The sequence below is a fragment of the Pinus tabuliformis genome, chromosome 4_1 (genome assembly GCF_031772625.1).
Source record: "Pinus tabuliformis cultivar Carrire ecotype Pingquan chromosome 4_1, CPIR1, whole genome shotgun sequence".
Classification (NCBI taxonomy): domain Eukaryota; kingdom Viridiplantae; phylum Streptophyta; class Pinopsida; order Pinales; family Pinaceae; genus Pinus; species Pinus tabuliformis.
The window spans coordinates 173,021,921-173,049,665 of NC_142303.1; the positions used below are offsets into that span (position 1 = coordinate 173,021,921).

The 27,745-nt window shown below is 35.6% G+C and overlaps 2 protein-coding genes and 1 pseudogene across 3 annotated transcripts; all 3 read right to left on the reverse strand.

Moving 5' to 3' along the window:
• Positions 1-5,472: 5,472 nt before the first annotated feature.
• On the reverse strand, positions 5,473-7,761 carry LOC149174737 (uncharacterized). The gene has a single exon (XM_089420949.1). The coding sequence runs from the start codon at positions 7,759-7,761 to the stop codon at positions 5,473-5,475; it is 2,289 nt and encodes a 762-aa protein (XP_089277075.1).
• A 7,470-nt stretch (positions 7,762-15,231) lies between these two features.
• LOC149174738 (uncharacterized) lies at positions 15,232-16,819 on the reverse strand. 2 transcript variants are annotated; one of them, XM_089419399.1, is made up of 2 exons: positions 15,505-16,819; positions 15,232-15,390 (listed from the first exon to the last, which is right to left on the reverse strand). In XM_089419399.1, the coding sequence occupies exons 1-2, from the start codon at positions 16,063-16,065 to the stop codon at positions 15,385-15,387; spliced, it is 567 nt and encodes a 188-aa protein (XP_089275525.1). In that variant the 5' UTR covers positions 16,066-16,819; the 3' UTR covers positions 15,232-15,384. The 2 variants fall into 2 exon arrangements, with proteins under 2 accessions (XP_089275525.1, XP_089275524.1); XM_089419398.1 differs by having other exon boundaries at positions 15,232-15,393; positions 15,505-16,818.
• A 10,459-nt stretch (positions 16,820-27,278) lies between these two features.
• LOC149174739 (pleiotropic drug resistance protein 1-like) overlaps positions 27,279-27,745 on the reverse strand; it is a 34,993-nt pseudogene continuing 34,526 nt past the window's right edge.

Genomic DNA, 27,745 nt, shown 5'->3' on the forward strand with positions numbered 1-27,745 from the left:
TCAAAAGGAGCCAGAGGAACCAAATCGGAGGAGCCACATATATCAGAGCAAGAGGAGCCATATCGGAGGAGTGCCAGCGCAAGAGGAGCCATATATGCCTTTATTAATACTATCGGGCGTTGTTCGGGCAATGAAAACCCACATATGCATGTATTAACAATTATCGGGAGTGGAGGCAAATCGCAGCGATATCGTATCGGAACCCTTAGGGATGAGAGCGGACGCGAATTCTTATTCAGATTGGTCCAGACCCCGGAACCCTTAGGGATGAGAGCGGACGCGAATTCTTATTCAGATTGGTCCAGACCCATATCGGGTCCGAACCCAAATATCGCATCGGAGGAGTGGCTTGGAACTATCATGTGAAAGCTCCGATATATATTGGAGCCGAAATATTATTCAACGCTCCCTATAAAGCGTCGGGTCCGTCGTGTTCGGAGGAGGGAGTGTTATTGTCTGTGGCGACCGCCGATAAGCGGACCCGCCGAAATATATATAGCGTGGCATCTAAACCTTTTCGGGTCCGAAAGGAACCTCAGCGCGGTTAAGTGACGAGCTCCGAAATTCGGAGCCGAAGTATTATATTGAGGATGGTTTAATGGGTCGTCGGGTCCGCAAGGTCCGTTAGACTTTGAAACTGCCAGAAGGGAAGTCGCCGAAATCCATCGGGACCGAAATCATAATAAAAGGCAGCCTAAAGGTGTGTCGGGTCCGCACCTCGTCGGAGGTCAGGCCTTAACAGTTTTGTAGTGATCACCGAAATCTGGATCCACCGATAATTATAAAGGCGGACGGATAAGAATTGAGATCCGCGTCTGTTGAATGAGAACAGGAATTACGTTATTTTCCTGTGTGTTAAAATATATGTGGCTGCGGGGTTTTTATAGTGTTGGCCATATATTGCATATGATATATGGCTTCCGATGGTTGATTAAAATGCTCGGGTGGTGGCTTCCGATGGGTGATTAAAAGCACCGATAAAGCCTGTAAGACAAAAAAAAAAAATGGAAGCCGAAGTGTCAAGCGGCTCCAGTGTATGCCTGCGATCATGAGAAAAACAGGAGTGTTGTTATAATTTTGATGTATGTATCTTGTGATTATTGGAACGGTTGGAAAAACAGAGGTAACTAACAGGGCAAGCAAGCGCTAAGGAAATCGAAGAGCCTATGGAGTAAGGAAGCTGAAGAGCCTGTGAAGAAAGGAAGTCAAAGAGCCAATGGGAAAGAAGAAATGAAGGGACAGAGGCATGGAGTATATGAAAAAAAAAGCAGCAGAAAATAGTGAGAGTAGTTGTTGTTGTTCGGGGACGGGATAACCTGAGCATGATATAGTGGAAGCAACAGAAGAAAAAGGGGGCAGCAGAAGCAGTGGAAGCTGAAAAGAGCGCAGCAGCACACCAGTGTATACCAAAGAGGTTGGAGCCTCAGAATTGAACAGGATTGAAGTCCTTGGGAGTTGGTGCTCCTAAGTCCAAGATTGGTGTCTTGGCAAAATAGAGTTGGTGCTCAGGAGGTTGGAACCTCACCAAAGTCCAAGTTGGAGCTTGGCAACCAATTGTGACAATCTATTTGTTGTATTTATTTTTACTGCACAGTTATATTAATAAAAGCATTTATTCCTGCTGTTCATTTTGTGTTTCTGAACATATATGTTTTAACTAGTAAAACAATAGTGAGAAAAAGAAATATTGATTCACCCCCCTCTCAGTATTTCCAACACTGTCATCTTTCTGTCTTGTTAGATTACATGTTAGACAATTGAAAAATGTTTAGTCGTTTGATCAGGCAAAGGTAGTTAGAAAGAAACGTTATTACACCCTAACTGCCTTACATGCAAAAATTTGATCCCTCCCAGATGGTTTTGGCTTCGCGCAATGGATTGCAGGTTGTGGGGATCACCCACTGTCTATGGGGAAACATTATGGAGCTCTTAATCACAAAACTAGGACCGCGATTCAGCTCGGTGAAAAATAGCAGAATAGTTTCGGTCCGAACACAAACTCCCTCAATATAGTCTACCACAACTAATGGACCATCTATAATTCTAAGGGTTACAAACCACTGTGACTTGTGATGATCATGCCATTTTTCGTTCTTTGTAAAATTACAAAGATGGGATTTGCATTATTGGAAATTAGTATCTTGGCATCATGTGCAACGGAGAATTACTGGTTATATGCCATTGCAAACCATATTCGTAGAGGTGAAGTGGACATCATGCTTGCAAGTGGCACAAATGTTGTGATTGTGACGATGGGAGTGGGTGGATTTATGGCTCCTAGGGCTCTTTCACAGAGGAATCATGACCCACCTATGGCATCAAGACCGTGGGACAAATATCATGATGGATTTGTCATGGGTGAAGGTGTTGGCGTGATGGTAAGCCGAAGTTGAACTCAATGATTTCAGTTTCAAGGGACTATATGCATATATAATATTTATCAAATATCGTATTTAAAAGTATAGATTCATTCCAGTTTCTATATCTATATATATATATATATATATATATATATATATATATATATATATATAGCTAAATTTTTGCTTTCTAATATCAATTAGTGATAAACTTGTAGAGTTATGGTGGATGAGGTGTCCATTAGAATTTTTATGAACAACAAGGCCTTGGGCTCCAAAAAGGCAAGCCATGGGAATTTTATTGGGGACAACTGGGCAACTCAGGGAGATCTTGTAAAAATTGATTGGCCTTATGCTCCCTTTGTCGTGGGTTACTGCAATTTTCACACTTCTCAAACAGCAGCTTCATCCATAGAGCCCTTAACCCTTGCTCAAAAAAATTATCTATAGGGAGCCCATGGGATGCCATATAAGATACACTTATTGCATACTATTTCTTGAATATTCTCCTGGGCTTTATTTATGTTCTTATAGTCCCATGGCATGAGACGAACAAACATTTAATGGAACAAGTCTTTTACACTTCAAGATATGATTAGGACCTAGAGTGAGGGGGTGAAAATCTTTGCACAACTCAATAGCTTTAACACTCCCCTTTGTAGAGGAATATTTCCCATTCTTATCTACAATTATTTCATATTCCATATCTATCTCCACACACTTGTTCCCTTTCTATGAGTTAAATTTTTTGTCTTTAGATAAGAGCCCATTATGAAAGCCTTCAAATTCCTGAAACATTTTTACGTCATGCAAGGATGCTAATTGCATACTTTGAAATAGATTTTCATAAGAAAATGAATCAACAATTTGATTTGTTGATGAAAAACTGCAATTTGGTTGCACCAACTATGGCACCCCTAGTCTTCCCGTTGCACCCTTTGCATATTTGTTTATTAATGAGTTAACCTTGGGCTAAAAATCCACTTCCAAACTAGGCCTTTTCTTCCTTTGTGAAATTTCTGAAATACTCACATCAACCTCATTTCAAAAGTTTTCATGAGACTCTAGTCCAACTGACTTTAAATGATTGAGAGGCTTTTGATTAACTAAAATAAACTTAGTTAGAGTACATTGAGTCCGCTCCCTAACTACACCTTCTTTCAGTAAAGGTGTACTCTCCATGTCATTGTTTTCCATCCCACTTAGCTCGTTCTGGAAAGAGAAATCTAAAACAATGTCATCTTCAGGTAAAATCTTGTAGTCACATTTTTCACCATGATTTTGGGGACTTTTCACTTCAAAACTAAATCGAAAAGAGCATGATTTTAATGGAGCAACATGAAGGTGAACTTGTCCTTGTAAATAGGTAGGAGACGTGTTACTGTTGGTAGCTTGAAAATGCATACCATCAACTCTCACTTGAGATGACCCTGTATAAGCAAAGGCACCTTCATTAGTTGTGGAATATGATAGACATGAAGGTGAGCTTCTCCTGACAGTTTCATTTCCAATCTTGCATTTTCCCTTTCCCAAAGTTATTAAGGACTACCTTGGGTAGAGTCATATCCTTGTAGAACAATCCTTCAATATAGGCTTTGCCTTGCTCTAATGTTCATTGTCTCCAAGGGATTCTTCTACACCCTTATTGATTTGAGAAGATAGAAGTCTTGCACTTTGTTGATTTGGAAAAGCCTCTAAATGGTTACTTTGTAAAGAAGAGAAGACTTTCAGTAAATGAATGTTTACCATGTTATCATGCCTTGGCTAAGTGTTTTCCATATCACCATTTCTTTTTGAATCAGAAGAACATGGTTTTTGAGAGATTGAGTTCGGATAATCCACAGTGTTCATCTTTTTTGTCGACGTTTCGAGTCTAGAGCAAGACTCATCATCAGGACTTGATATGCTGAGAAGAGAAAGGAAAGGGGTTTTGAGATAAATACGGTGAATGATGCTGGTTTGGGCTGCTGAGCCGACTGCTTGATTGATAACTGTCTAGCTGATATTTTAATATTTTATTATTTAATTATTTTGTTTTTATTTAATAATGTGAATGCTTTTAACCTAGATTAATGCTGCACCAATGTTATTATTCTTACTGCGCTCAGATATTACGTATGGCTTTAATTAACAAATTGCATTGATGATTTGAATTTAGTTTTATATTGAATCTCTATTTTAGTTATATGATTGTTAATTTGTTTTAGTTATAATTTTCTTAAATAATTTTAGTTTTATATTGCTTATTATCTTAGTGACATATTTTTCTTAGTTAACTAATTTATTTAACTAGATTTTAAGTTGTTTTATCAATTAAGTTCATATTGTATAGTTCTCATAGCTTTGGTTATAATTAGGTTTTGAATTGAATAAAGCTTCAAGGAATGTAATATTAAGATGTTATGAATAGTTTAATAACTAATTTTTATTATTGATTGAACTTGGTTTTATATTGCATAAGGTTTCAAGGAATGTAATGTTAAGATATTACGAATGGCTTTGATTAACAATTTTATTGTTGATTAGAATTTAGTTTATATTGAATCATTATTTTAGTTATATGATTGATGATTTGTTTTAGTTATAATTTTCTTAAATAATTTAGTTATATATTGTTTATTATCTTGGTAACATATTTCTCTTAATTAACCAAGTTAATTGACAAGATTTTAAGTTGTTTTATTGTAAAGTTCTCTTAGCTATGGTTTTAACTAGGTTTTATATTGTATAAAGTTTCAAGGAATGTGATATTAAGATACTATGAATAGCTTTAATTAACTAATTATTATTATTGATTGAACTGGTTTTATATTGTATAAGGTTACAAGGGATGTAATGATGAGAAGTTATGAAAAGCTTTAATTAACTAATTTTTATATTGATTTGAACTTTGGATTTATATTGAATGGTTAATTTAGATCAATAATTAATAATTGGCTTTAGTTGTAAATTGCTTAAATGATTTAGCTTTATAATGCTTAACAACTTAGTAACATATTTCTAATTTACTAAGATGATAATCTTGGTTTCAAGCTGATTTATAAACTAAGATACCTAAAATAAACGAGAGGGGAGATAGTTAAGGCATGGAATTATGAGGGGAAGGGGAATGTTAGGTGGAAGAGGGATAACTTTTTCTAAGAAGGGAGTTCCAATTTTTGCTAATGTCCCAGCCTCCATCCCTATTAAGGTTACTAGGATGCTTAATGATTTCTATTGCTTCACGAATTTTCCGCTTGAAATGGTGCTTTTCATTAGCAATGACTTTGGTGTCTTCCAGGCATATGTGATGGTTTGTTTTTCCTACATGCTCGGCTAAAGCAGAAGAGTGAGTTCTTTCTTTACGGATATCAGCGCTGTGTTCTTTGAGCCTTATCCTCACAGACCTGCCAGTTTCCCCTATATATTGTTTACCACATGAGCAATTAATGACATAAACACCTTTTTGTTGAAGCTGATCTTGGCTGTCCTTAACAGATTTCATATTTTGTTTGATAGTAGACAAAGGTTTGAAAGAGGTTTTGATGTCTTTTTTCGTGAGAATTCTGGCTATTTTGTCGGTGACACCTTGAATGTAGGGAAGGTAGGCATTAGAAGCTGCGGGGTTACTTGTTTTGTTATTGTTGATCCCAGATTTTGCCTTTTTAATAGCTTTGTGGATGTTTTTATTATTGTATCCTAGGTTGGTGAAAGTTCTTTTTAGGTATGTAATTTCTTCATCAGTGTGGTTATCATCTGAAATTCTACAGGCTCTGGTGAAGAGGGTTTGTAGCACCCCCATTTTTTGAGCTGGGTGGTGATGCGAGTCAGCATGGAGGTAATTGTCTGTGTGAGCTTTCTTTCTGAATACTTTATGACCTATGGATCCATCTTTGTTTCTTATAAGGAGAATGTCAAGGAAAGGAATGCAGCTGTTCTCCTCTATTTCCATTGTAAACTTGATGTCTTCAGATATGCTATTGAGATGGTTCAGAAAGTTCTTGAGCTCTTCTTCTCCATGAAAGGAGAAGAAGGTAGAGCGGAGACAAATTTCAGCAAGCTTTGCAGTCTGGGGGTCTGTTACATCTTTGATTACTTGAATGGCTTCATCAAGGGGAATTTTGGTGAAGAGCTGTACTACGTCAAAACTGACCATTTTGTCTTCAGGACCTAATGTTGTGTTTTTGATGAATTTGACAAATTGATTGGAATCTTTTATGTAAGAGCTGGTTTTTCCAACAAGCGGGGCTAGGATGCTGGCGACATATTTTGCTAATTCATAAGTGGGAGATCCTATGGTGTTGACTATAGGTCTTAACGGAACATCTTTTTTATGTATTTTAGGGGCTCCATAAATCCGGGGAGTGATTTCACTGTCAGGGGTAAGGCGCTTTTTAAGTTTATCGTCAAGGTTGGTTTCTTTAATGGTTTTCTTTACTAGTCTAGTAATTCTAGAGATGGGGTTTTCTTCAAGTTTTTTATAGCTACCACTATTATATAAGTGGTCTTTCATCTTGTTTACGTAATCTTCATGATTCATGATGACAGTGGCGCCACCTTTGTCTGCTTTCAGAATGACAATGTCCTTATTGTTTCTTAGATTTCTTATGGCTTCGAGCTGTTGAGGATTTAGGTTTCTTTTAGGAGGTTTAGCTTTTCTTAGGATGACAGCGCATTCCTGTCTAATTAGTTCTTTGTCTTCATTGCTGAGAGTCTTGATTCCGTCCTCTAAACTGCATATAATTTCTTCCTTGGGGATTCTACTGGGGGCTAAGGCAAAATTCAAACCTCTGTTAAGGACCTCGGCTTCCTCCTTTTTTAGCTCATAGGAAGAGATATTGACCACTTTTTTGTTAATGGTTTTCGAATCTGGGTTTTCAACTATTGGGTTAGCTTTCATATTATGGTTCTCAGCATTATTCATTTTGCCGGGTACGGTTTTCTTGGATGAATAATTTCTATTGTTTTTCTTATCTTCTATATTGGTTATACTATCCATATTAATTAAATTGTTCGAATTGCATTCTGTTAAAATATTATTACTATTGGTCATGACCTTGTTAATTAAAATATTGTGCGGTGTTTTAGAGTATACATACCTGCGCCCCATAGCCGGTTCTGTAGTGCTTTCATCTTCTGTTGTTGTCTCGGACCTAACTCCTTCCTCCTGCGGCATAGTTGCTGGCTTTTTGGTATGATCAAGCTGATCGCTGTGCGCTTGCTGTTCATCTTCTATTGACTTAGTATGTGAATCGGTTTCATGGACGTTGCTGCCACGGTGTTCATCTTCTTTAGATTTAGTGCGAGTATCAGCTACATGGATGCCGCTGCCCTTGCAAGATGTCATCTGCGGCCTGCGTTGAGGAGTAATGTCAATTTCTACTGCTGTTTTCGACATAGCTTCTTCTTCTGTCTGCGGCATTTTCTGAATATTGCTGTGCCTATTGGATCCGACTTCGGCCTGTTCACGCTGATTGTTGTGCGCTTGTTGCTCCAGCTTCTCGAGTTTTCTCTTATGTCTTGAATCTGAGGTTTGTCTTATTCTGTTAGCTTTTAGAGCAGCGGATGCATCTATAATTCTCTATTAATAGGGATGGAGGCTGGGACATTAGCAAAAATTGGAACTCCCTTCTTAGAAAAAGTTATCCCTCTTCCACCTAACATTCCCCTTCCCCTCATAATTCCATGCCTTAACTATCTCCCCTCTCGTTTATTTTAGGTATCTTAGTTTATAAATCAGCTTGAAACCAAGATTATCATCTTAGTAAATTAGAAATATGTTACTAAGTTGTTAAGCATTATAAAGCTAAATCATTTAAGCAATTTACAACTAAAGCCAATTATTAATTATTGATCTAAATTAACCATTCAATATAAATCCAAAGTTCAAATCAATATAAAAATTAGTTAATTAAAGCTTTTCATAACTTCTCATCATTACATCCCTTGTAACCTTATACAATATAAAACCAGTTCAATCAATAATAATAATTAGTTAATTAAAGCTATTCATAGTATCTTAATATCACATTCCTTGAAACTTTATACAATATAAAACCTAGTTAAAACCATAGCTAAGAGAACTTTACAATAAAACAACTTAAAATCTTGTCAATTAACTTGGTTAATTAAGAGAAATATGTTACCAAGATAATAAACAATATATAACTAAATTATTTAAGAAAATTATAACTAAAACAAATCATCAATCATATAACTAAAATAATGACTCAATATAAACTAAATTCTAATCAACAATAAAATTGTTAATCAAAGCCATTCGTAATATCTTAACATTACATTCCTTGAAACCTTATGCAATATAAAACCAAGTTCAATCAATAATAAAAATTAGTTATTAAACTATTCATAACATCTTAATATTACATTCCTTGAAGCTTTATTCAATTCAAAACCTAATTATAACCAAAGCTATGAGAACTATACAATATGAACTTAATTGATAAAACAACTTAAAATCTAGTTAAATAAATTAGTTAACTAAGAAAAATATGTCACTAAGATAATAAGCAATATAAAACTAGAATTATTTAAGAAAATTATAACTAAAACAAATTAACAATCATATAACTAAAATAGAGATTCAATATAAAACTAAATTCAAATCATCAATGCAATTTGTTAATTAAAGCCATACGTAATATCTGAGCGTAGTAAGAATAATAACATTGGTGCAGCATTAATCTAGGTTAAAAGCATTCACATTATTAAATAAAAACAAAATAATTAAATAATAAAATATTAAAATATCAGCTAGACAGTTATCAATCAAGCAGTCGGCTCAGCAGCCCAAACCAGCATCATTCACCGTATTTATCTCAAAACCCCTTTCCTTTCTCTTCTCAGCATATCAAGTCCTGATGATGAGTCTTGCTCTAGACTCGAAACGTCGACAAAAAAGATGAACACTGTGGATTATCCGAACTCAATCTCTCAAAAACCGCTCCACAGAAACTTGCAATCCAAAAAAGAACATGGTTTATCCACTCCATCACATCAAAACATATCGCTACCATCATTAGATGTAAATTTAGTTCTACCATTTGACAACCTTATAAATGTCTCATAGTCTAAAACCTTTGAACATGCCTCAGTTTTCCATAACCTTGATCGACCAATAGAGTGAAATTGTTGTTGCACCTGAGAACTTATTTTCTCATATTTAGGCCATGAGTAATGTTGTAGCTTCATACCTCCCTCTTCTTTCACCCCACCCATGTTTCTAGAAAACAACTTGCCACTACTTAGAAGAGTTATATCGATAAAATCAATGTCAACATCTGGAAGTTTCTTGCTAGGGGCATTGTTCAAGGTTTCAAGCTACCCCTTAGTGGCCTCATCTTGACTAGAAATCACCAAAACATAATCATGAGCTCCCATCTTACCTTGGGAATCCCTTGATTTCTGAGAGCAAACAAATGATTCATGTATTTCTATTGTCATAAAATCCATGTCTTTTGGCATCTGCAACACTCTATTCTCCTCACCTCTTGATGGACCAGTGGCACTTATGTCCACTGGAGATGCTGACCTTTCCCTCTTCAAAATTTGGCCTTCATTGCTTTGTGATGGAAGCCTTACATATGACCCAACCAAACTTCAGACCCTGCTACATGATACAACCTTAAACAATCTTGTCCTCCTGCATTCACCACAATATTACTGCAATTATTAGTTTCTTTCCCTAAAATGTTTTTGCAAAAATCCATACTTCTGTTCCTCAATTTATTTGTTAAATCTTGTGTAATATCATCTCCACTTTTGTGTAGGTTGTAACATGATAATCCTTGAGCTGAGTCAAATGACATTGTTCTTCCATGGATAAATCTTGCATTTAAATAATATTTAATCTTATCATATATATCTCTTTATTCATATGTATCAAGTTAATCTTGCAAAGATATTTTTCAATGGGACAAATGAAAAAATTTCCAAGACCTTTTCCAATGACATCAGAGTCCTCTCTTTCATTTCTCAATAGAACACTGCAACAACCATGTTAGTGGCATTAGCTTCCATTGACAACTCATGACCTGATTCTTCTATAGAAGGGATATCTAGAACTTCTTGAACCAACCCATTACCTAGCAAAGGACTATTTAGAACTTCTTGAACCAAACCATTACATAGCAAAGGGCTATCTACAACTTCTTAAACCAACCCATTACCTAGTAAATTAACATTGTCAGAAGTTGGATAGCTTCCCTCATCACAAAATACTAACATTTCCAACACATTAATATTCCTTGAGGGTTGAGAGGCATAAGACAAGCCACTTTTACCATAGTAGTGTGGATTGGAGGGTATCTCTTGAACAGAGTATCCTACTTTTGGGTAGTTTCAATTACATTTAAGGCCTCTAGTTTTTCAACATCACAACTATCAACACTTCTTTGACAATCATCCCTTGGAACTACCTCTTTTTTACATCTTTCTAGTATTTCTGGAGTGTCTACCTATTGATCACTCTTATGATCAATATCTTTGAAACCTCCACAACCTCGTTCCATGGAAACAATTTTGCATCTCATTCCTTCATGGTGGCTCCTTTTGTGCCTCTAAGGCATCGACCTTCGAGGGTGATAGGAATGTACATCCCACGACTTATCTGATGTCATTTTGACATAATTATATCATTTAAGTTACTTTTAATCATTCATTTTCATCGTTGAATATGTATGTTTTTGGATTTCAAAACTAATTGTTGAATGTTGATAAAACTTTATGCAATATTGACAATCTACTGGTATTCTGGTTCTTATTTTGTTTAATTATGAGATTATCATATGGGTTACCTTTATATCACATAACATATCCTATTCTTTCATATGTTATCCACTTATGACATTTCCTTTGCAACAACTGGTGCAATTGCAAAGGAAAAATAAAATCAATGGAAACAAAAGTTGTTTGTATATGGTTCAATATATTCTCTCACAATTTTTTGGGGACTTACGTTTTATTTTAAAAAACAAGAAAATCAACAATGCACTTTGTTGTTTGAATTGTGCACTTGATAAAAAAGAAAGCTCGAACTATAACAAAAATAAATAACCAATTTCTTTATGCAAATAATTATCCAAACCTAAAATTTAATTTTAAATAAATTAATTCATATTTATACTTTAAATATTCAATTAAATTGCATAATATATCACATCTTTTTTCTTCTATATTACTCTTTCCTATGCTACTTACAACGTTTCCTTTGCAACATGTGGTGCAGTTGCTGGTATATTTTACAACTAAACCATGGGTTATCAAGAATTAAGATGAATCAGCTTAGAGAAATTTCGTCATTCACATTATTTAACAATAGTAATCACTATAAAGAAACTAAGATGAATCAATCTAGAGAAATTTAGTCCTTTATGATGATGATGATGATGATGATGATAGTGGTTAACGTCCACTAAGACCAAATTGGTCTATCAGACCTATAATTTTCTTAGTTTTTAATTGTATGGTTCCTTGTCTTTCTTGGCGAGATTGATGCCGTAGATTTATCTTTTTTTCTCTACGATCTTCCAACTTCCTGTATCTTGCATCTCCTTCATCTCTTCTGGTTCTTGGGACATTGGTGTCTTAGCTTCGCGATCTATTGTGTTCGTCCTCTTGAAGATAGATGGAGAAGAAGTTTGGTCTAGGAGATCTGCTTTGCTGTTAAATGAAGATTTAATTTTTGCGGTATCCGAATCCCCATAACTGTTGATGCTTGAGGGGTTGTCGAGTTCACCTTTTTGTTGCTGGGCGGGGCTTTCTCCCTGCTTGTCTTGAGAGTTGTTTCTTTCTTGTGATTCAAAGTTTTCTTTAGCATATTTTGATGACAGTGTAGTGGTCTTTTTGTGCTCCTTCCCACCATGTAGATGTGTGGTGGTTTTTTCTAACAGAATTTTTCTGGGAGGCTTTTGGGCAATTTTGGCTAGATGGCTCGTCTCAAAGCAGGATCGACATCTGAACAGGACACTTTCATAATCGAGTTTCTAGTTCCACACATAGTCTTTACTTGTTAGGTTTATTTCAGCTAGGAATCCGACGCTCAAGTGCATTTCCACACAGATGCGTGCATAGGTGGTTCTGGCATATTCCTCTATTTTTGGGCACCTGCAGTTAAAAATTTCCCAATTGCATTTCCAATGGATTTTAGCAAGGAGAGATTCCAGAGATGCAAGGGTAGGCTTGGCAATCTCACCCAAACTGGTGCTGAAGTTATGACTGTTGTTGAGGGATCGAATGATGGGTTCCATGGCTTCATGAATAGGCCTGAGTTTTGACCAAAACCAAGGGCTGGAATCTAGAATACATTGTCTGCTTTTACGATTTTCAAAATCTACTATAAAGAAACCCCTAGCACAGGGGTAGATATTAATTTCATCAGGAATGACAGGCTTCCATACCTTCGAGATCCAATTGTGGAGAGCTGTCAACCGCGGCCAAAAGCCATTGAATCGGAAGATTAGGGCACTTTCGAAAAACTTCAAAGCCTCGTCGAGTGAGACCTAGACCACCTGGACTATGGGAGCTGGGGCTTCACTGACGATATGGGCAGGAGCTTGCCCTTCAGAAGCGGACAGAACTGAGCCAGCGGCTATTTTCGCGAAGCTGAGAGCCATATTTGCCCGTAGAAAGCCGAGACCCAGCCGCAGAGAAATAAGGCAGAAGATTAGATCTAGATCTAGCCGTAGAAGATTAGATTTAGAACCCAGTGGCAAAGAAGATTAGATCTAGATCTAAATCTAGCTGCAGAAGATTAGATCTAGAACCCAACAGGAAAAAATAAATCATCGACTTGCTTCATGAACCACTAGATCCGAAGATGGCTTGCTCACAGATCTATTTTCGCCGATTATAAAAAATATAAAAAATAACACAGATTTGAGAACCGCAACCACAGACGGAAGAACGCAGCCATAAAGATAATCTTATGTCGATGTTATTATTTAACAAAAGTCACTAAAACTATAAATTATTATTAAGAAATCAAATCCTCTTATTATTAATTAATCAATTTTACTTGAAGTGTTATTAGTATTATTTAAAATACATTAATTATTAAGTATTCTATTATTTTGTAAAATATATTACTCATTCATTACAATATAAATTATTATTAAGAAATCAAATCCTCTTATTATTAATTGATCAATTTTATTTAAATTATTATTATTGTTATTTAAAATACATTAATTATTAAATATTTTATTATTTTGTAAAATATATTACTCATTTATTTAGAATATAAAATATTTCTATGAATAAAATAAACATTTATGATTTTTCTCACATATTTTTTTGTGTAAAGAATACAATCAGGAAATATTTTTTAATAATTTATTAATTCTCAAACATTTAATTTAAAATTATAACTATATTTATAAATTATATATTTTTCAAAAATTAAGTTAAAATTATAATAATATTTATAAATTATATATTTTTCCAATACATAACATAGATTGAAGTAAAATTATAATAATATTTAGAAATGATATATTTTAATAATTATAAATTATGTATATTTCCATAATTATTTTGCATCTTTTGAAATAATATAAAGAGAGTGTAATCATCAAAATAATGAAATACAGAAATAATTTTTATCTCACTCCTAACCTATTTTTCCTCACACATTTTCGTGTAAAGAATACAAGAAGAAAATGATTTCTTAATAATTTATTAATTCTTAAATACATAACATGGATTATTCCTCTTATATATCTTTGTGTAAAGAATAAAAGAAGAAAATAACCGGATAGAATTTAAGTTTTTGTTATCAAGAATCAGATCATGGCAACGTGATGTTAAATATGATTTCATCATAGAAACCAGCTAGCGTGTCTATTCAAAATGATGAATTTTAATGGCAATGATTTTTTCCGTGCAAGGTTGTAATGATCAAGGTTGTAATGATCAAATTTAGCTTTGCGATTCATATCCAATTTATAAGAAATTTTAAGTGATAATTATATCAAAATTATATCTAATTTATAAAAAAATTTAGATGATAATTACATCAAAATTCATTTATCCCAATTTATCCACAAATTAATATTGTTCATCTTTATTAAAAAATTATTTCTTAATTCTCAAAATACATAATATCAATTAAATTAAAATTGTAAATACATTTATTTATTTATTTATTTATTATATATATATATAATCTTCTGAAATAAAAAAAAAAAAAAAATAAGAAATATGAATTAAATTAAAATTGTAATTACATTTATTTTATATATATTCTGAAATAATATAAAAAGGTAAATTGTATTTATCAAATACAAAAATAGATTTTATCTCACTCCAACCCTCAAAATAATTTTTTAACAGCCAAAATATTTATTAATTATGTAAAATCTGTTATTTTCAAAATTTTAGAAGAAAACCTCAAAAAAACTCCAACCCTCAAAATCATTTTTTAACAGCCAAAATATTTTTTAATTATGTAAAATCTGTTATTTTCAAAATTTTAGAAAAAAACCTCAAAAAATTATAAATTATAAATTATAAAATATAAATTATTTGTACATTAATAAAAAAAAAAAAAAAAAAAAAATCGGCCTGGAGTATGCCGTAAAACTGCTTCTGCTTGGCTAAGAGCTCGTCTTCCTCGGACGTAAGGAAACAGGTTAACGGCCCAAGACCCAGAGGCATCTGGCAGGAGTGAAAGCCTGCTCCCTTACGGACCACCAGCGGGTTATTACAGGTGGCGTGGTTTTCCTTGATAACAGTGATGAGTCAAACTGACATTCGCGGATAGCAGCCAGAGATGGCTGTCCTCACTGTTGGTTTGACACCTGAGTTTGATAGGTTTTGCCACCTTCGGAAAAAAAAAAAAAAAAAAAAAAACAAAAAAAAAAATAACAAAAAAAATGGAAACCACACCGACAAAATACTCCCTCCATGGTGAAACCACCGAAACCAAATCCATGGTCACATGGAAGAATACTAAGTCGTCCGCTCACAACAGTTCCCGTCAACCAAATGGGATGGGAATTTCCGCTAAATTGTAGTCCGCCTGCGGTTACCGCTGCTGAAACGGATTCAGCAACAACACCAGAACCAGAATCAGTCCATGAAATCCTTTAAATAAATATACAATCGAAAACCAACAAAGTTCCAAATTTAACTATTTCTATATGACCTGATCCGGAGAAGGACCCAATGTGTTGAGCATGGGGGAGCGCAGAGGGAACTGAGGCACCCGATTGCCCTTATCGTCGTAATTTATGAGACCTGAGAAATCCGGGGGCTGACATCGTTCGCCCATCAGAATTCTCCTCCGCCACACAGAATCTTCTCCATCCTCCGCCTTAATAAATTCACGGTCATATGCCGCCGCCTCGTCCTCGTCCTCGTCCTCGTTCCGCCCCCATTTCCTAGAAGTTCCTCCATGCTCCGCCTTCCTAGGATCACGGTCATATGTCTCTTCGTCGTTCCCTTTACGCCTCCATTTCTTAGAAATCAAGTTCATTTTGCTGTTGTCGATAATCGCCCGGCCTGGGAACTTGTGCGGAGAGTTGAAACCTGTAGAGCCACGATTTTTCCCGTCCCTGCGGTGGAAATGCACAGCGCAAGATGCGGTAACCACAGCCGCCACTGCGAGCACGCATGTGACCGCCAGCAGGAAACCGCCCGCACTGGCCAACCAGCTCGTTGTTGCCGACCCTCCTTCCAGGGCCAAAACTGAGAGCCACCGGACCATAGGATTCGATCCCGAGACCTCAGAAGACAAACCTTTTATTTTTGTCAAAGAACAGATGGCTGAAGCCACCCGACCATAGGATTCGATCCCCAGACCTCACAAGCCAAAACTTTTCTCTGTCAAAGAGCGAATGGTTGAAGCCACCTGACTATAGGATTCGATCCCCAGACCTCACAAACAAATCCCTTCTCTTTATTTCAAAGAACAGATGGTCAAAGTCAGGTAACCATAGGATTCGAACCCCGGACCTCACAAGACAAAGATCCTTCTCTGTCAAAGACCAGATGGTTGAAGCCACCTCACTATAGGATTCGATCCCCAGACCTCACAAGACAAAACGCTTCTCTTTCTTTCAAAGAACAGATGATTAAAGCCACGTAACCATAGGATTCGATCCCCAGACCTCACAAGACAAAACCCTTCTCTGAACAGATGGTTAAAGCCACCTGACCATAGGATTCGATCTCCGGACCTTGTTGGACTAAAAAAACCCTTCTCTGCCAACGGGCAGATGGCTGTTGGCTTATCCTCGCGCCATGGAGAAGTTAGGCGAATAGATATATAGTGTGTTTATCTGCGACACGTGGTCAGGATTAATGAGTGTTGGGTGCCATTCTTGAGTTGGGTGCCTTTCTTCCCGGGGATTTTCAGAGATCTGTCACGAAAACTCTGTGAGTGTATGACAGCCGTCTGCGGATTGTGCTCACTCCCACTTTAGACGATTCGCGTATCGCAACAAACTCCCGTTGGCATCGTCGGGGCGATGGACATTATCCTTTTTCTTTTTCTCATTTTGTTTAAGTCGTTCAATTCGTTCATAACCTCTACGTGTGATTACTTCATTGTAGAGCTTTGCACTACATTCGATTATCATCTCATATAATTATAAATTGTATACACATTACCTAGATTTTGTGGTTTTTACATATAATTCAATTTTGTTGCTAAGGAGTTCCATTATAAATTATAGTTCTATTTTTATATTAGATCTATCGATAGGGATTATGATTGTTTTTAAAATTGAATTTCTGATTTTTTTTTTTTAGCAAAAATGTAATCCGTGATTTTTTATTACCAAAAAATATTTTAACGACCAAAATTCTACCATTTAAGCTAATTCATGACATTTAAGTATAATCTCTATTATTACTTATATAATGAGTTTTAAACAATTTTATGTATCACAAATTATATGATTGTGCTGAGAGGCGCTCTACAACTCAATGTAAAGTAAATGTGTAGGTGTAATGTAAGTATGTAAACAATTTTAAATGTTTGGCTTCATTAAGAAAAAATAAATAAATAAAAGTGATGAGGATGACTGCAAACGTTTAAATGTTGGGTCAATTAATAATAAAAGTTAAAGTAATAAAAATAATAAAATTCAATTTATTATATTTTGATTTTGTTATTAACTTGTGAATAGGCTTTGTTACAATACCATGGGCCAATACCATGACTTATTAATACGGCATGCCAAAAAACCATAACTTATTTCATAACCAAAATATTTTATAACAATATGACAAGATTCTTAACCATGGATATTCACCCCCACTTTACTGTGGATATTATTAACTTGTAAAAATTAGGCTTTGTTACAATACCATGGGTCAATACCATGGTTTATCAAAACCACATGCCCAAAAAACATAACTTATTTCACAATCAAAATATTTTATAACAATACAAAAAAATTCTTAACCATGGATATTATTAACTTCTAAGTAGACTTTGTTCCAACACCATCGGCAAATACTATGGCTTATCAATACCACATGCCCAAAAAACATAACTTATTTCACAATCAAAATATTTATAACAATATAACAAGATTCTTAATCATGGATATTCATCCCCACTTTGCCATTGATATTATGAACTTGTGAATAAGCTTTGCTACAATATCATGGGCTAATACCATGGCTTATCAATACCACATGCCAAAAACTTAAAACTTATTTCACAATCAAAATATTTTACAACAATATGATTATTAACCATGGATATTCAACCTCACTTTGCCATGGATATTATGAACTTGTAAATATGATTTGTTACAATACCATGGGCCAATACCATGGCATATTAATACCACATGCCAAAAAACCATAACTTATTTGACAATAAATATATTTTATTTTAATTTTATGTTATAATGTTTTTTAATTGGAACTAAAAGGAAAAAGGTTATAATTAGTTTTGAGATATATATAATTTGTCTATCCTCACGACTACTAAAAATATTCCCATAGAAATTTAATTAAGGTTTTAATAAAATAAAAATGAGAATACTTTTATATTTAAAGATGTGAAATTTATTTAATACAAATAGTATTGGTAAGAACCAACATAGATCCATTTTAATTATGGATCCAAGCGATGACAACAAACAAACGGAAGGGAAGAGAGGGGGAGGGAGAGAGAGGGATGGAGATACTGACAAAGTTGGACGATGGAGAGAGAGAGAGAGAGAGAAAGAGAGAGAGTGATGGGGGGAGATAGAGAGGGGGAGGTGGGAGAGAGTGGAAGGAAGAGAGAGAGAATGAGAGAGGGAGAGATGGAGTTGGTGGGGGGAGAGAGAGAGGAAACAACAAAGACATAGATATAGAGGTGGGGGGAGAGAGAGAGAGGGAGTGACAAGGGAGAGATGGAGATAGAGGAGAGGAGGGAAGAGAGAGAAGAGGAGGGGAGAGAGATAGGGAGAGAAGGGCAAGAAAGAGAGAGAGGGAGAGATAGAGATGGATGGGAGAGAGAGAAGGGGAGAGAGAGGGAGATATTGATAGAGTTGGAGGGAAGAGAGAGAGAGAGTGATGGGGGGTGGGGGAGAGAAAGGGAGGTGGGAGAGAAAGGGAGAGAGAATATTCAAGATAGAGAAGGAGAGAGAGAGAGAAAGAGAGAGAGGGAGAGATTGATGCGGGGGAGACAAAGGAAGGTGGGAGAGAAAGGGAGAAAGAAGATTCAAGATAGAGAAGGAGAGAGAGAGGGAGTGATAAGGGAGCGATGGAGAGAGAGTGAAGGAGAGAGGAGAGTGGGAGGGAAGAGAGAGAGGAGAGAAGGGGAAGAGAGAGAGAGAGAGAGAGAGAGAAGGGGAAGAGAGAGAGGTGAGAGGGAGAGATGGAGTTGGAGGGGGAGAGAGAGTGGGGGAGAGAGGAGAGGAGGGAAGATAGAGAAGATGAGGGGAGAGAGATAGGGAGAGAGGGGAAGAGAGAGAGAGCCATAGAGATGGATAGGAGAGGGAGAGAGATAGTGATAGAATTGGAGGGAAGAGAGAGAGAGAGAGAGTGATGGGGGGGAAGACAGAGGGAGGTGGGAGAGAAAGGGAGAGAGAAGGAGAGAGAGATGGAGTTAGAGGGGGAGAGAGAGGGAGTGACAAGGGAGCGATGGAGAGAGAGTGGAGAGAGGAGAGCGGGAGGGAAAAGAGAGAGAAGGAGAGAAGGGGAAGAGAGAGAGTGTGTGTGTGTTTGGGGGGTGAGATAGAGAGAGGGAATAAGAAAGAGATACATAGATACAAATATAGATATTATATAGTATTATATAACCAGCCTAAATCCATCTTAACCCAGATCTAACAATCGCCAAGAGAGATCAAATCTCTCAAGGTGCAAACCTTTCCTCAAGATTTGCACTCAAAGAAGAGGTTTGCACCTTGAGAGATTGGATCCCTCTTGGCCCTTGATAGATCCAGGTTAAGATAGTTCTAGGCTGGTTAGTTTTAAATGATTAGCATTCATCACAATATATAATTTATTATTGTTAATAATTATTTATAATTATTAATGCTTTTCAAAATATATTATAATTCTTATTATCAATCATATAATTTTTATAATTAATTTTATTATTAATTTTTTTCAAATATTTCACCTAATATCACCATATATAAATTTATTAATTAATTTAAATTATTAACTATGTTAAACCAGCCTAGGTCCATCTTAACTCTGGATCTATCAAGCGTTGAGAGGATCAAATCTCTAAGGTGCAAACATCTTTCTTTTCCAGAGTGCAACTTGGGTTTGCACCTAGAGAGATTTGATCTCTATGGAAGCTTGATAGGTCGAGAGTTAATATGGATCTAGGCTCGTTTAATTATTAATTTTATTTTTTAGTTTAATTTATATTTTTATATAATTTCACTGAGTCAAAATGTTTTAATTAATAATTTTATTTTTTAGCCCATATGAGGGGATGTGTAAGTTTGTTTGTTCCTTCATGCTCCTTTAAAATTAAAAATTATGTTCTAAATAGAAAAATAATGTGGGCATAATTAAACAAAAATGAATATGTTGTAAAGTAACTAGAAGTAAAAAAAATGTGTGAATCAAATGTTTAAATCTTCTGCAATTCAAAATATTTAAACAAGAGAGTTAAATAAACTATTTGAAGATCTATGTTAACTAATTTATGTCCATATCAACTTCATATATATCTATATATAGAAAAAAAAAATAAGTTTTTATGTTTAAAATTTTTATTTGGTCCTATATATACTCTATTTAGCATTCAAAAATACAATTTAAATAACAAAAAATAACACATTGTATTTTGCACTCTAAAAAAGTTTGTACATACTTAAAATGGATCTATGCTAGTTTATTTTTATGTAATTTGACCGAGTTAAAATTTTTAGGTATTATAATATAAGTGGACATTACAACAACTCTTCCATACTTGGATGCACAGTGTCTCTTAGCCTAAAAATGTAATAGAATTATATGTATATGTATATGTATATGTATATATATGTATATATGTATATATATATATATATATATATATATATATATATATATATATAATATTTTGATTTTCAAATGAAAATGGATTTTGGCCATGTGGTATTGATATGCTGGTTTATTTCTATGTAATTTGACCGGGTCAAAATGTTTAGGTAATATAATATAAGTGGACATTACAACAACTCTTCCATACTTGGACGCAGAGTGTCTTTTGGCCTAAAAATGTAATAGAATTATATATATATATATATATATATATATATATATATATATTCTGATTGTCAAATGAAAATGAATTTTGGCAATGTGGTATTGATGAGTCATGCTATTGGCCCATGGTATGGTATGGTTAATAATATCCATGGTAAAGTGGGGTGGGTATCCATGGTAAAAAACTAGCTGCTGTTACTTAATAATATTTGTATTTAATATATTAATAAATTAATATGATAATTTAAATATTATTGTTCAAATATAGCCATTAATTGAAATTATGTCTTTACATTGCTCTCTATTTAACCACACTTGTTGGTTCGAAATGTGTCGGCCATAAATTTCTCTTATGTGATTTCTACTGTAAGACTTTTCTTAAGTTTTGTTAATTGTAAGTATTATTTTGATTGTAAAATGAGGGATGGTTTTAAAGGATGTTAATTCTACAATCACAATGGCTCAAAATGTTTATCATGAATGCAATAATACCATGATTATGATATACATAATACTATGAACTTAAATCTTTGATATGGGATGTATCGCGCGCGCCCCTGTTGCTGCTTTGCGTGACCTAGCTGGTTCTCGCCCTGCACGCAGCCGCCACTCAGCGGCCTCCTGTTGCTAAGATCTCAGAGCAAATGGACCCTCCAGATGAGGGTGAACTACCTCCAGATAAAATCTAAGGAAATGAAGATGCAACCAATGCGCTTTCCTCTCTTATAGATGTAATAGGACCTCCAAGAATCAGGCCAACATTAAACAAGTTTGTCAAAAAGCTCGATGATATTCTAGAAATCTCTCTTCCCCCTGCTCTCCCACGCTAAGCAGCGCTGTCGCTTGTTGAAAGCGGTCAAGTTGGACAATTCACTGGGCTATGGCCATCACCCAAATCGGTTCAAAAATGGGTCGAAAGAAATTGGAGCTCAACCATCAATGAGAAAATCTCAATAAGGTTTTGCGGAAGAGGATACTATACCTTTCATTTTGAAACAAAAGAAGACAGAGATCTAATATTCAGGAATGGTCCATATTTCATGGATACCAGAGGATTATACTTAAATCGATGGACTCCAGACTTTGATCCTGAAATGGATATACCTAGTGCAGTGCCAATGTGGGTCAGGTTACCTCATCTTTCTCTACACTGCTGGGGAGATGACTCAGTAAAGGCCATAGGAAATGTAGTAGGGAAAGATATAGATAGATGTGAACCAAAGGACAACATGCATGCATGTGCTAGAATATGCATGGAAGTGGACCTAGGAAAAGGGCTCCCGGAAGCAATAAAGATCAAGGTAGATCAATGGATGCACATACAACAGCTAGATTACGAACAAATCACATTCAAATGCAAGGTATGTCACGAATATGGTCATTTTGCAAATAGATATTCTAAAAAAAATAAAATGGAAGTGTTGAGGAACTAGAAAATAAATGGGAACAAGTAAAAAGGAAGAAATATACCAACAAGCAACCACCTCCCCCATCATCACAGCCCCGGGTCTCAAATGAAACTTCTCCTCCACCTCCTTCCGTTGTCTTCCCTCCACCCCTCACAAATTTGAACCCCTTTGGTCCCTTAGAAGACTCTCTTGATCCACCCTCACCCTGATCTCCCTCGCATTCCCACAACCCCCCCATCTTGTCCTCCCTTCCTTCAAACCCTCGCTCTCCCTTTCTCCCTCCCTCAGTGGACCGTATTTTAACTAGAAACTAATCCAAAGAGATTCAACAAATCAATGAACACCAAAAAAAGGCAGGCAGAAAATCTAAAAAGGAAATAAGGGATGAAGCAACAACCAAGGAGATGCCTCTAGGCACTCAGCAACCAATGGACTCCTTCCTTGGGAAAAGCTTAGGAAACAGTGAAAAAAATCAGTAGAGAGGGAAGGGTATCGTACACCATCAAATCAATAAATAATGATAGTGGTCTCTTGGAACTGTCATAGTCTGGGTACAACTTATAAAGTAAATGCAGCGAGAGACATTCTAATGAAAGAAGTGCTAGACATTTTTATGATCCAGGGGACCAAAACAAACAGTCAATAAGTTGGAAAAAAGATACAAAAACTAAAAATTATGAAGGACTAGTTCTAGAGGCAACATGAGCTTCAGGAGGAATTTGTACCTTTTGGGAAAAAGGGAAATGGGAAATGATAAATCAAAAAATGGATAAGCATTGGATCAAAACTGATTTAAAGGAAATCAGCACAAAGGAAAAATATAGCCTCATCAACATATACGCTCCAAACATTATAAGGAAAAAGAACAATGTTGGAATTCAGTAAAAAAAGCTCTAACAGAAATTCAAAATGGGAAAATAATTTTGGGAGGTGATCTAAACTTGGTTAGAAATATAGAAGAAAAATTTGGAGGGACTTATCATGTGGACCCATCAAGAGAAGCTTTGGAAACAATAATGGAGTAGCACAATTTAATTGACATTCCGCCAAGTAATGGGAAATACACTTGGAGTAATAAGAGAGTGGGCAAGACTAATATAAAGGAGAGACTGGACAAAATCTTAGTTTAAGAAAACATAGCAGCTGAATACATTTTTGTCAAGTCCAAAATTATACATACAACAGCATCAGATCATAAACCAGTAACAAACATATTGAGCAAAATGGACAACCAAGGCCCTCTTCCTTTTAGATACAACTCAATTTGGGACAACAATGAAGATTTTAGAACTCAAATCAAAGAGGGATGGGCACAAAATATTACAAGATCACCCCATTATGTATGGGAAACAAAATTAAAAAATCTGAGAATAAAGCTAAAAATATGGGCAAGAGAGAATGAATTTAAAAAAAAAGTAAGAAAAATAGAGCTGCAAAAAAAATGGACAGCATGCAAGAAGAAAAGGAAAACAAAGAGGAGGATAAGCAAGACTACTTCAAAGAAAAGGAATTATTTTGGGAAATATACAGAGAAAATAGAAAAGAATAAGAAGAGCTTAGATTGAAACCCAGATGCCTCTGGTTGAATGCCGGGGACAAAAATATTGCCTTCTTTAACAACAAAATGAAAATGAGAAGAGCTAGAAATTAGATAGACCAAATTAAAGTGGATGGGCAAGAAATAAAGGGAGTGAAGGACTTAAAAAAAGTAGCCCATAACCACTTCAAAGATATATTAACAGCAAATGAACAACCAATAGACCATGAGGACTTTCTACAACACATTCAAAAAAAAAAAGTGACGAACAAAACTCAGAAATAAACAAAGAAATCTCTAAAGAAGAAGTGTTGGCAGCATTATGGAATCTTCATCCAGACAAGGCCCAAGAGCCAGATGGATTCACAATCGCCTTTTATAAGCAGCATTGGAGTGTCATAAAAAAAGATTTTCTAAGAATGATTAAAAATGTCTTAAAAAAAAAAGGGAGGAAATACCAAATCATCTTATCTGGCTCTAATACCAAAGGACTCTAATCCAACAACTTTCAATAGATATAGACCAATATCTCTCTGTAACTCCTCCTACAAAATTATCACAAAAATAATAGCCAATAGAATCAAGAAAGTTTTCCCTGAAATAATCTCTGAAAATCAGGGTGGTTTTGTCCCTAGCAGGAAAATCATTGACAATGTGATTGTTGTTCAGGAAGTTATTCACACAAGCTTACAAAGGAAAGAGAAATGAATTATCATAAAGTTAGACATGGCAAATGCATTTGATAGAGTTAGCCACACATATCTAACAATAGTTCTTATAAAATTTGGGTTCTCTCAAGACATAATAGAGACCATACAGGCCTGCATCTCGACCCCTTGGATAGCGCCTCTAATAAATGGAAGACCTAGCAACTTCTTTTCATAGCTTAAGAGGTTTGAGACAAGGATGTCCGCTCTCACCATTCCTATATATTATAATGGCTGAAATGCTAAGCGCAACATTAGAAAAACAAAGAAGAGAAAAAAATATTACAGGTATCCAAATTGCAAGAGGAGTCAAAAGTATCAATCATTCCCTTTTTGCTGATGACACCCTTTTATTGGGAGGGGCATCAAGTATAATAGCAAGAAGATTTAAAAAAGTTTTGGACGACTTTCTACAGGTATCCAGAGGGCTTTTAAACAACTCGAAATGCAGAATATATGGTTGGAACACACCATCAAGAATAATGCAGAGTATCTCGCAAATCTTAGAGATTCCAACACAAGCAAGATGGACATATTTCATCTATTTAGGACTCCCAATAGCTAAAGAGAACGTGAAGGCTGAAGTATGGAGCAAACAAGTTGAAAAAATGAAAGACAAAATACAAAAATGTGGTATGTTGTAGCTCAATATGACAGGCAGGGTGATTATGATAAAGGAACAACTTTCAACTCTCCCAATATATCAACATGCGATTATTTTGGCTCCAGCAAGCGCACATAAGCAAATGGAATTAATCATAAGAAGCTTTCTTTGGCAGGGAGGGAAGCAAGAGAGAAAAAAGTTTAGCTTGGTCAAGTGGGATCAAGTCACACTACCATACGAACAGGGAGGTTTATCCATTCGTTTACCAGGCTTAATGAACGCTGCACTAGGAATGAAAATAATATGGAGAATGATAACCAGAAAGGAAAGTTGGTGGAAAAAAGCCCTCGCCACAAAATACTTGAATCAAGCCAGAACAAAGTTATTGACTGACAACATCCCTATGAGGCCTTGCACACAAGTTTGGAAACTTGTTAAAAAAATAATCCCCTCAATCAGGAATCATATATCTAAAACTCCGGGAAATGGGAAAACGGTGTCAATCTGGGATGATAGAATCATGGGAAAAGAGCCTCTAAACCTCCAATTGGACCTCCAAGGCATACAAAGATGGATGACAGAAAGAGGGTTGAACACTCTTCACTCAATATCAGCATGGGATCAACAAACTTGGCATGAGTGGCAAATCACAACAATCCCTTTAAATTTGAAAGGACAATGGGAGAAATTAAAGCATCATCTCAAAGAGGCAGCACCCATAAGTATTGAGGAAGAGGACGACTTTGTTTGGGATCCAAGTGGAGGAGGATACACGGTCAAAATAGGGTACAAAGCACTTCAAGATCACCAAAATCATCAGGAATGGAACCTCTGGAAATTGGCATGGAAGACTGAATGCCTTCCTAAAATAAAAGCATTTATATGGACTCTTCTCAAAGGAAAAATTCTAACTACTAAAAACTTAAAAAAAAAGGAATTCAGGGTCCCTCTAGGTGCTCCATGTGCCTGATAGAAGAAGAGTCCATACAACATCTCTTTCTGGAATGTAAGATAGCCAGAGAATGTTGGAAGAAGATATCAAGCCCGCTGGAAATCAATTTAAATTCCACAAACACTTTCTCTAAGTTTTTTAAAGCATGGGAGAAGACTTACCCTTATTCGACAAAGAACAAGGCTAGAATAAACAGGCTTTGGAAATGCCTTCCAGCAGTTCTATGTTGGCAGATTTGGCTAACTAGAAATAAAAGAATATTCAATGATCAAAAGCCATGAAAAGGTAGAATCTTATCAAAAACTTGGGGTTTAGTTTCAGAAATCTTAAACACTAAAGGGATGTCAGCAGTGGAACACAACAATCTTCAGCAAGGGGAGGGAGATTGGATTGGGAAAAATATATTGAAAAACACTGGGAAAGCAGGACCAAAGAAAGCTCATACAACTCGAAACTAGAAACTAAGGATGAGTGAAAAAGAATTTGAAAAATGGAGAAAAAAACAAAATAGATTCAGTCCATTTTTCGATGGGGCATCAAAAAACAACCCAGGGAAAGCAAGAGCACAAGGAGTGCTAAGTGATCCAGATGGCAAAGCGATTATCACTTATGAATGGGGGCTAGGAGAAACCACAAATAACAAAGCAGAAGCCTACAGTTTACTATTAGGCTCAAGGATATTAAAAAAAACAATTCAAGATCCTATAATATTAGGAGATTCAACAATTATTATTGAAGCAATGATCAAAAGTAAGAATCCCAATAATTCAGCTATGAACAGAATCTACAAGAGGATAGGAACGGATCTAAATGGCTCAGGAATCATTAGCTTTAAGCATGTTCTGAGAGAACATAACAAAAAGGCTGATAACCTCGCTAATAAAGCAACAGAAAGAGAAGCAGGAAGCATCAAGGAAAATAAAGAAATATACTTCAGTTCCATCCCATAAATTATTTCATTCTCCATGAGGAAAGAGAAAAACAATGGAAAAGAGTATGAGAAAAATCAAAACAACTGTGAGAGTACATCAGAATATCATAAGGTAGATATGTTAGCAGATGTACTCAATTGGTATCCACAGGTGTATAAACAGAAAATCCAAAACAAATCTGCCTCCATCCCAAGCCCGCAGGCCAAGGAGGATAGAGATATTCTCCGCATGAATAGCGCTGTTATCTGTCATATCATTGTCAAGTCTCAAAGAAAATGTGCGTCCATAAATTGTAAGTGAATGCCCATCCCCAATCACTGCAACAACATTCTTAACTTCGTGATCATCAACAGGCATAGCGCTCTCCACACCATCCTGTGTATTTCTCCCCTGAATCGCAATAGCTCTCTGTTATGTGTTTTCATTTCCCTCTGTAAATCTATTAGTGATTCATCCTCTCATCGAAATCTTCAATAACTCCCGCAAAGTCATCTGTCTTCCCACTGCGATTTCTTCATTACCCACTCAGCCATCCCCAATCACTACAACAACACTCGTAACTTCGTGATCATCAACAGGGATAACGT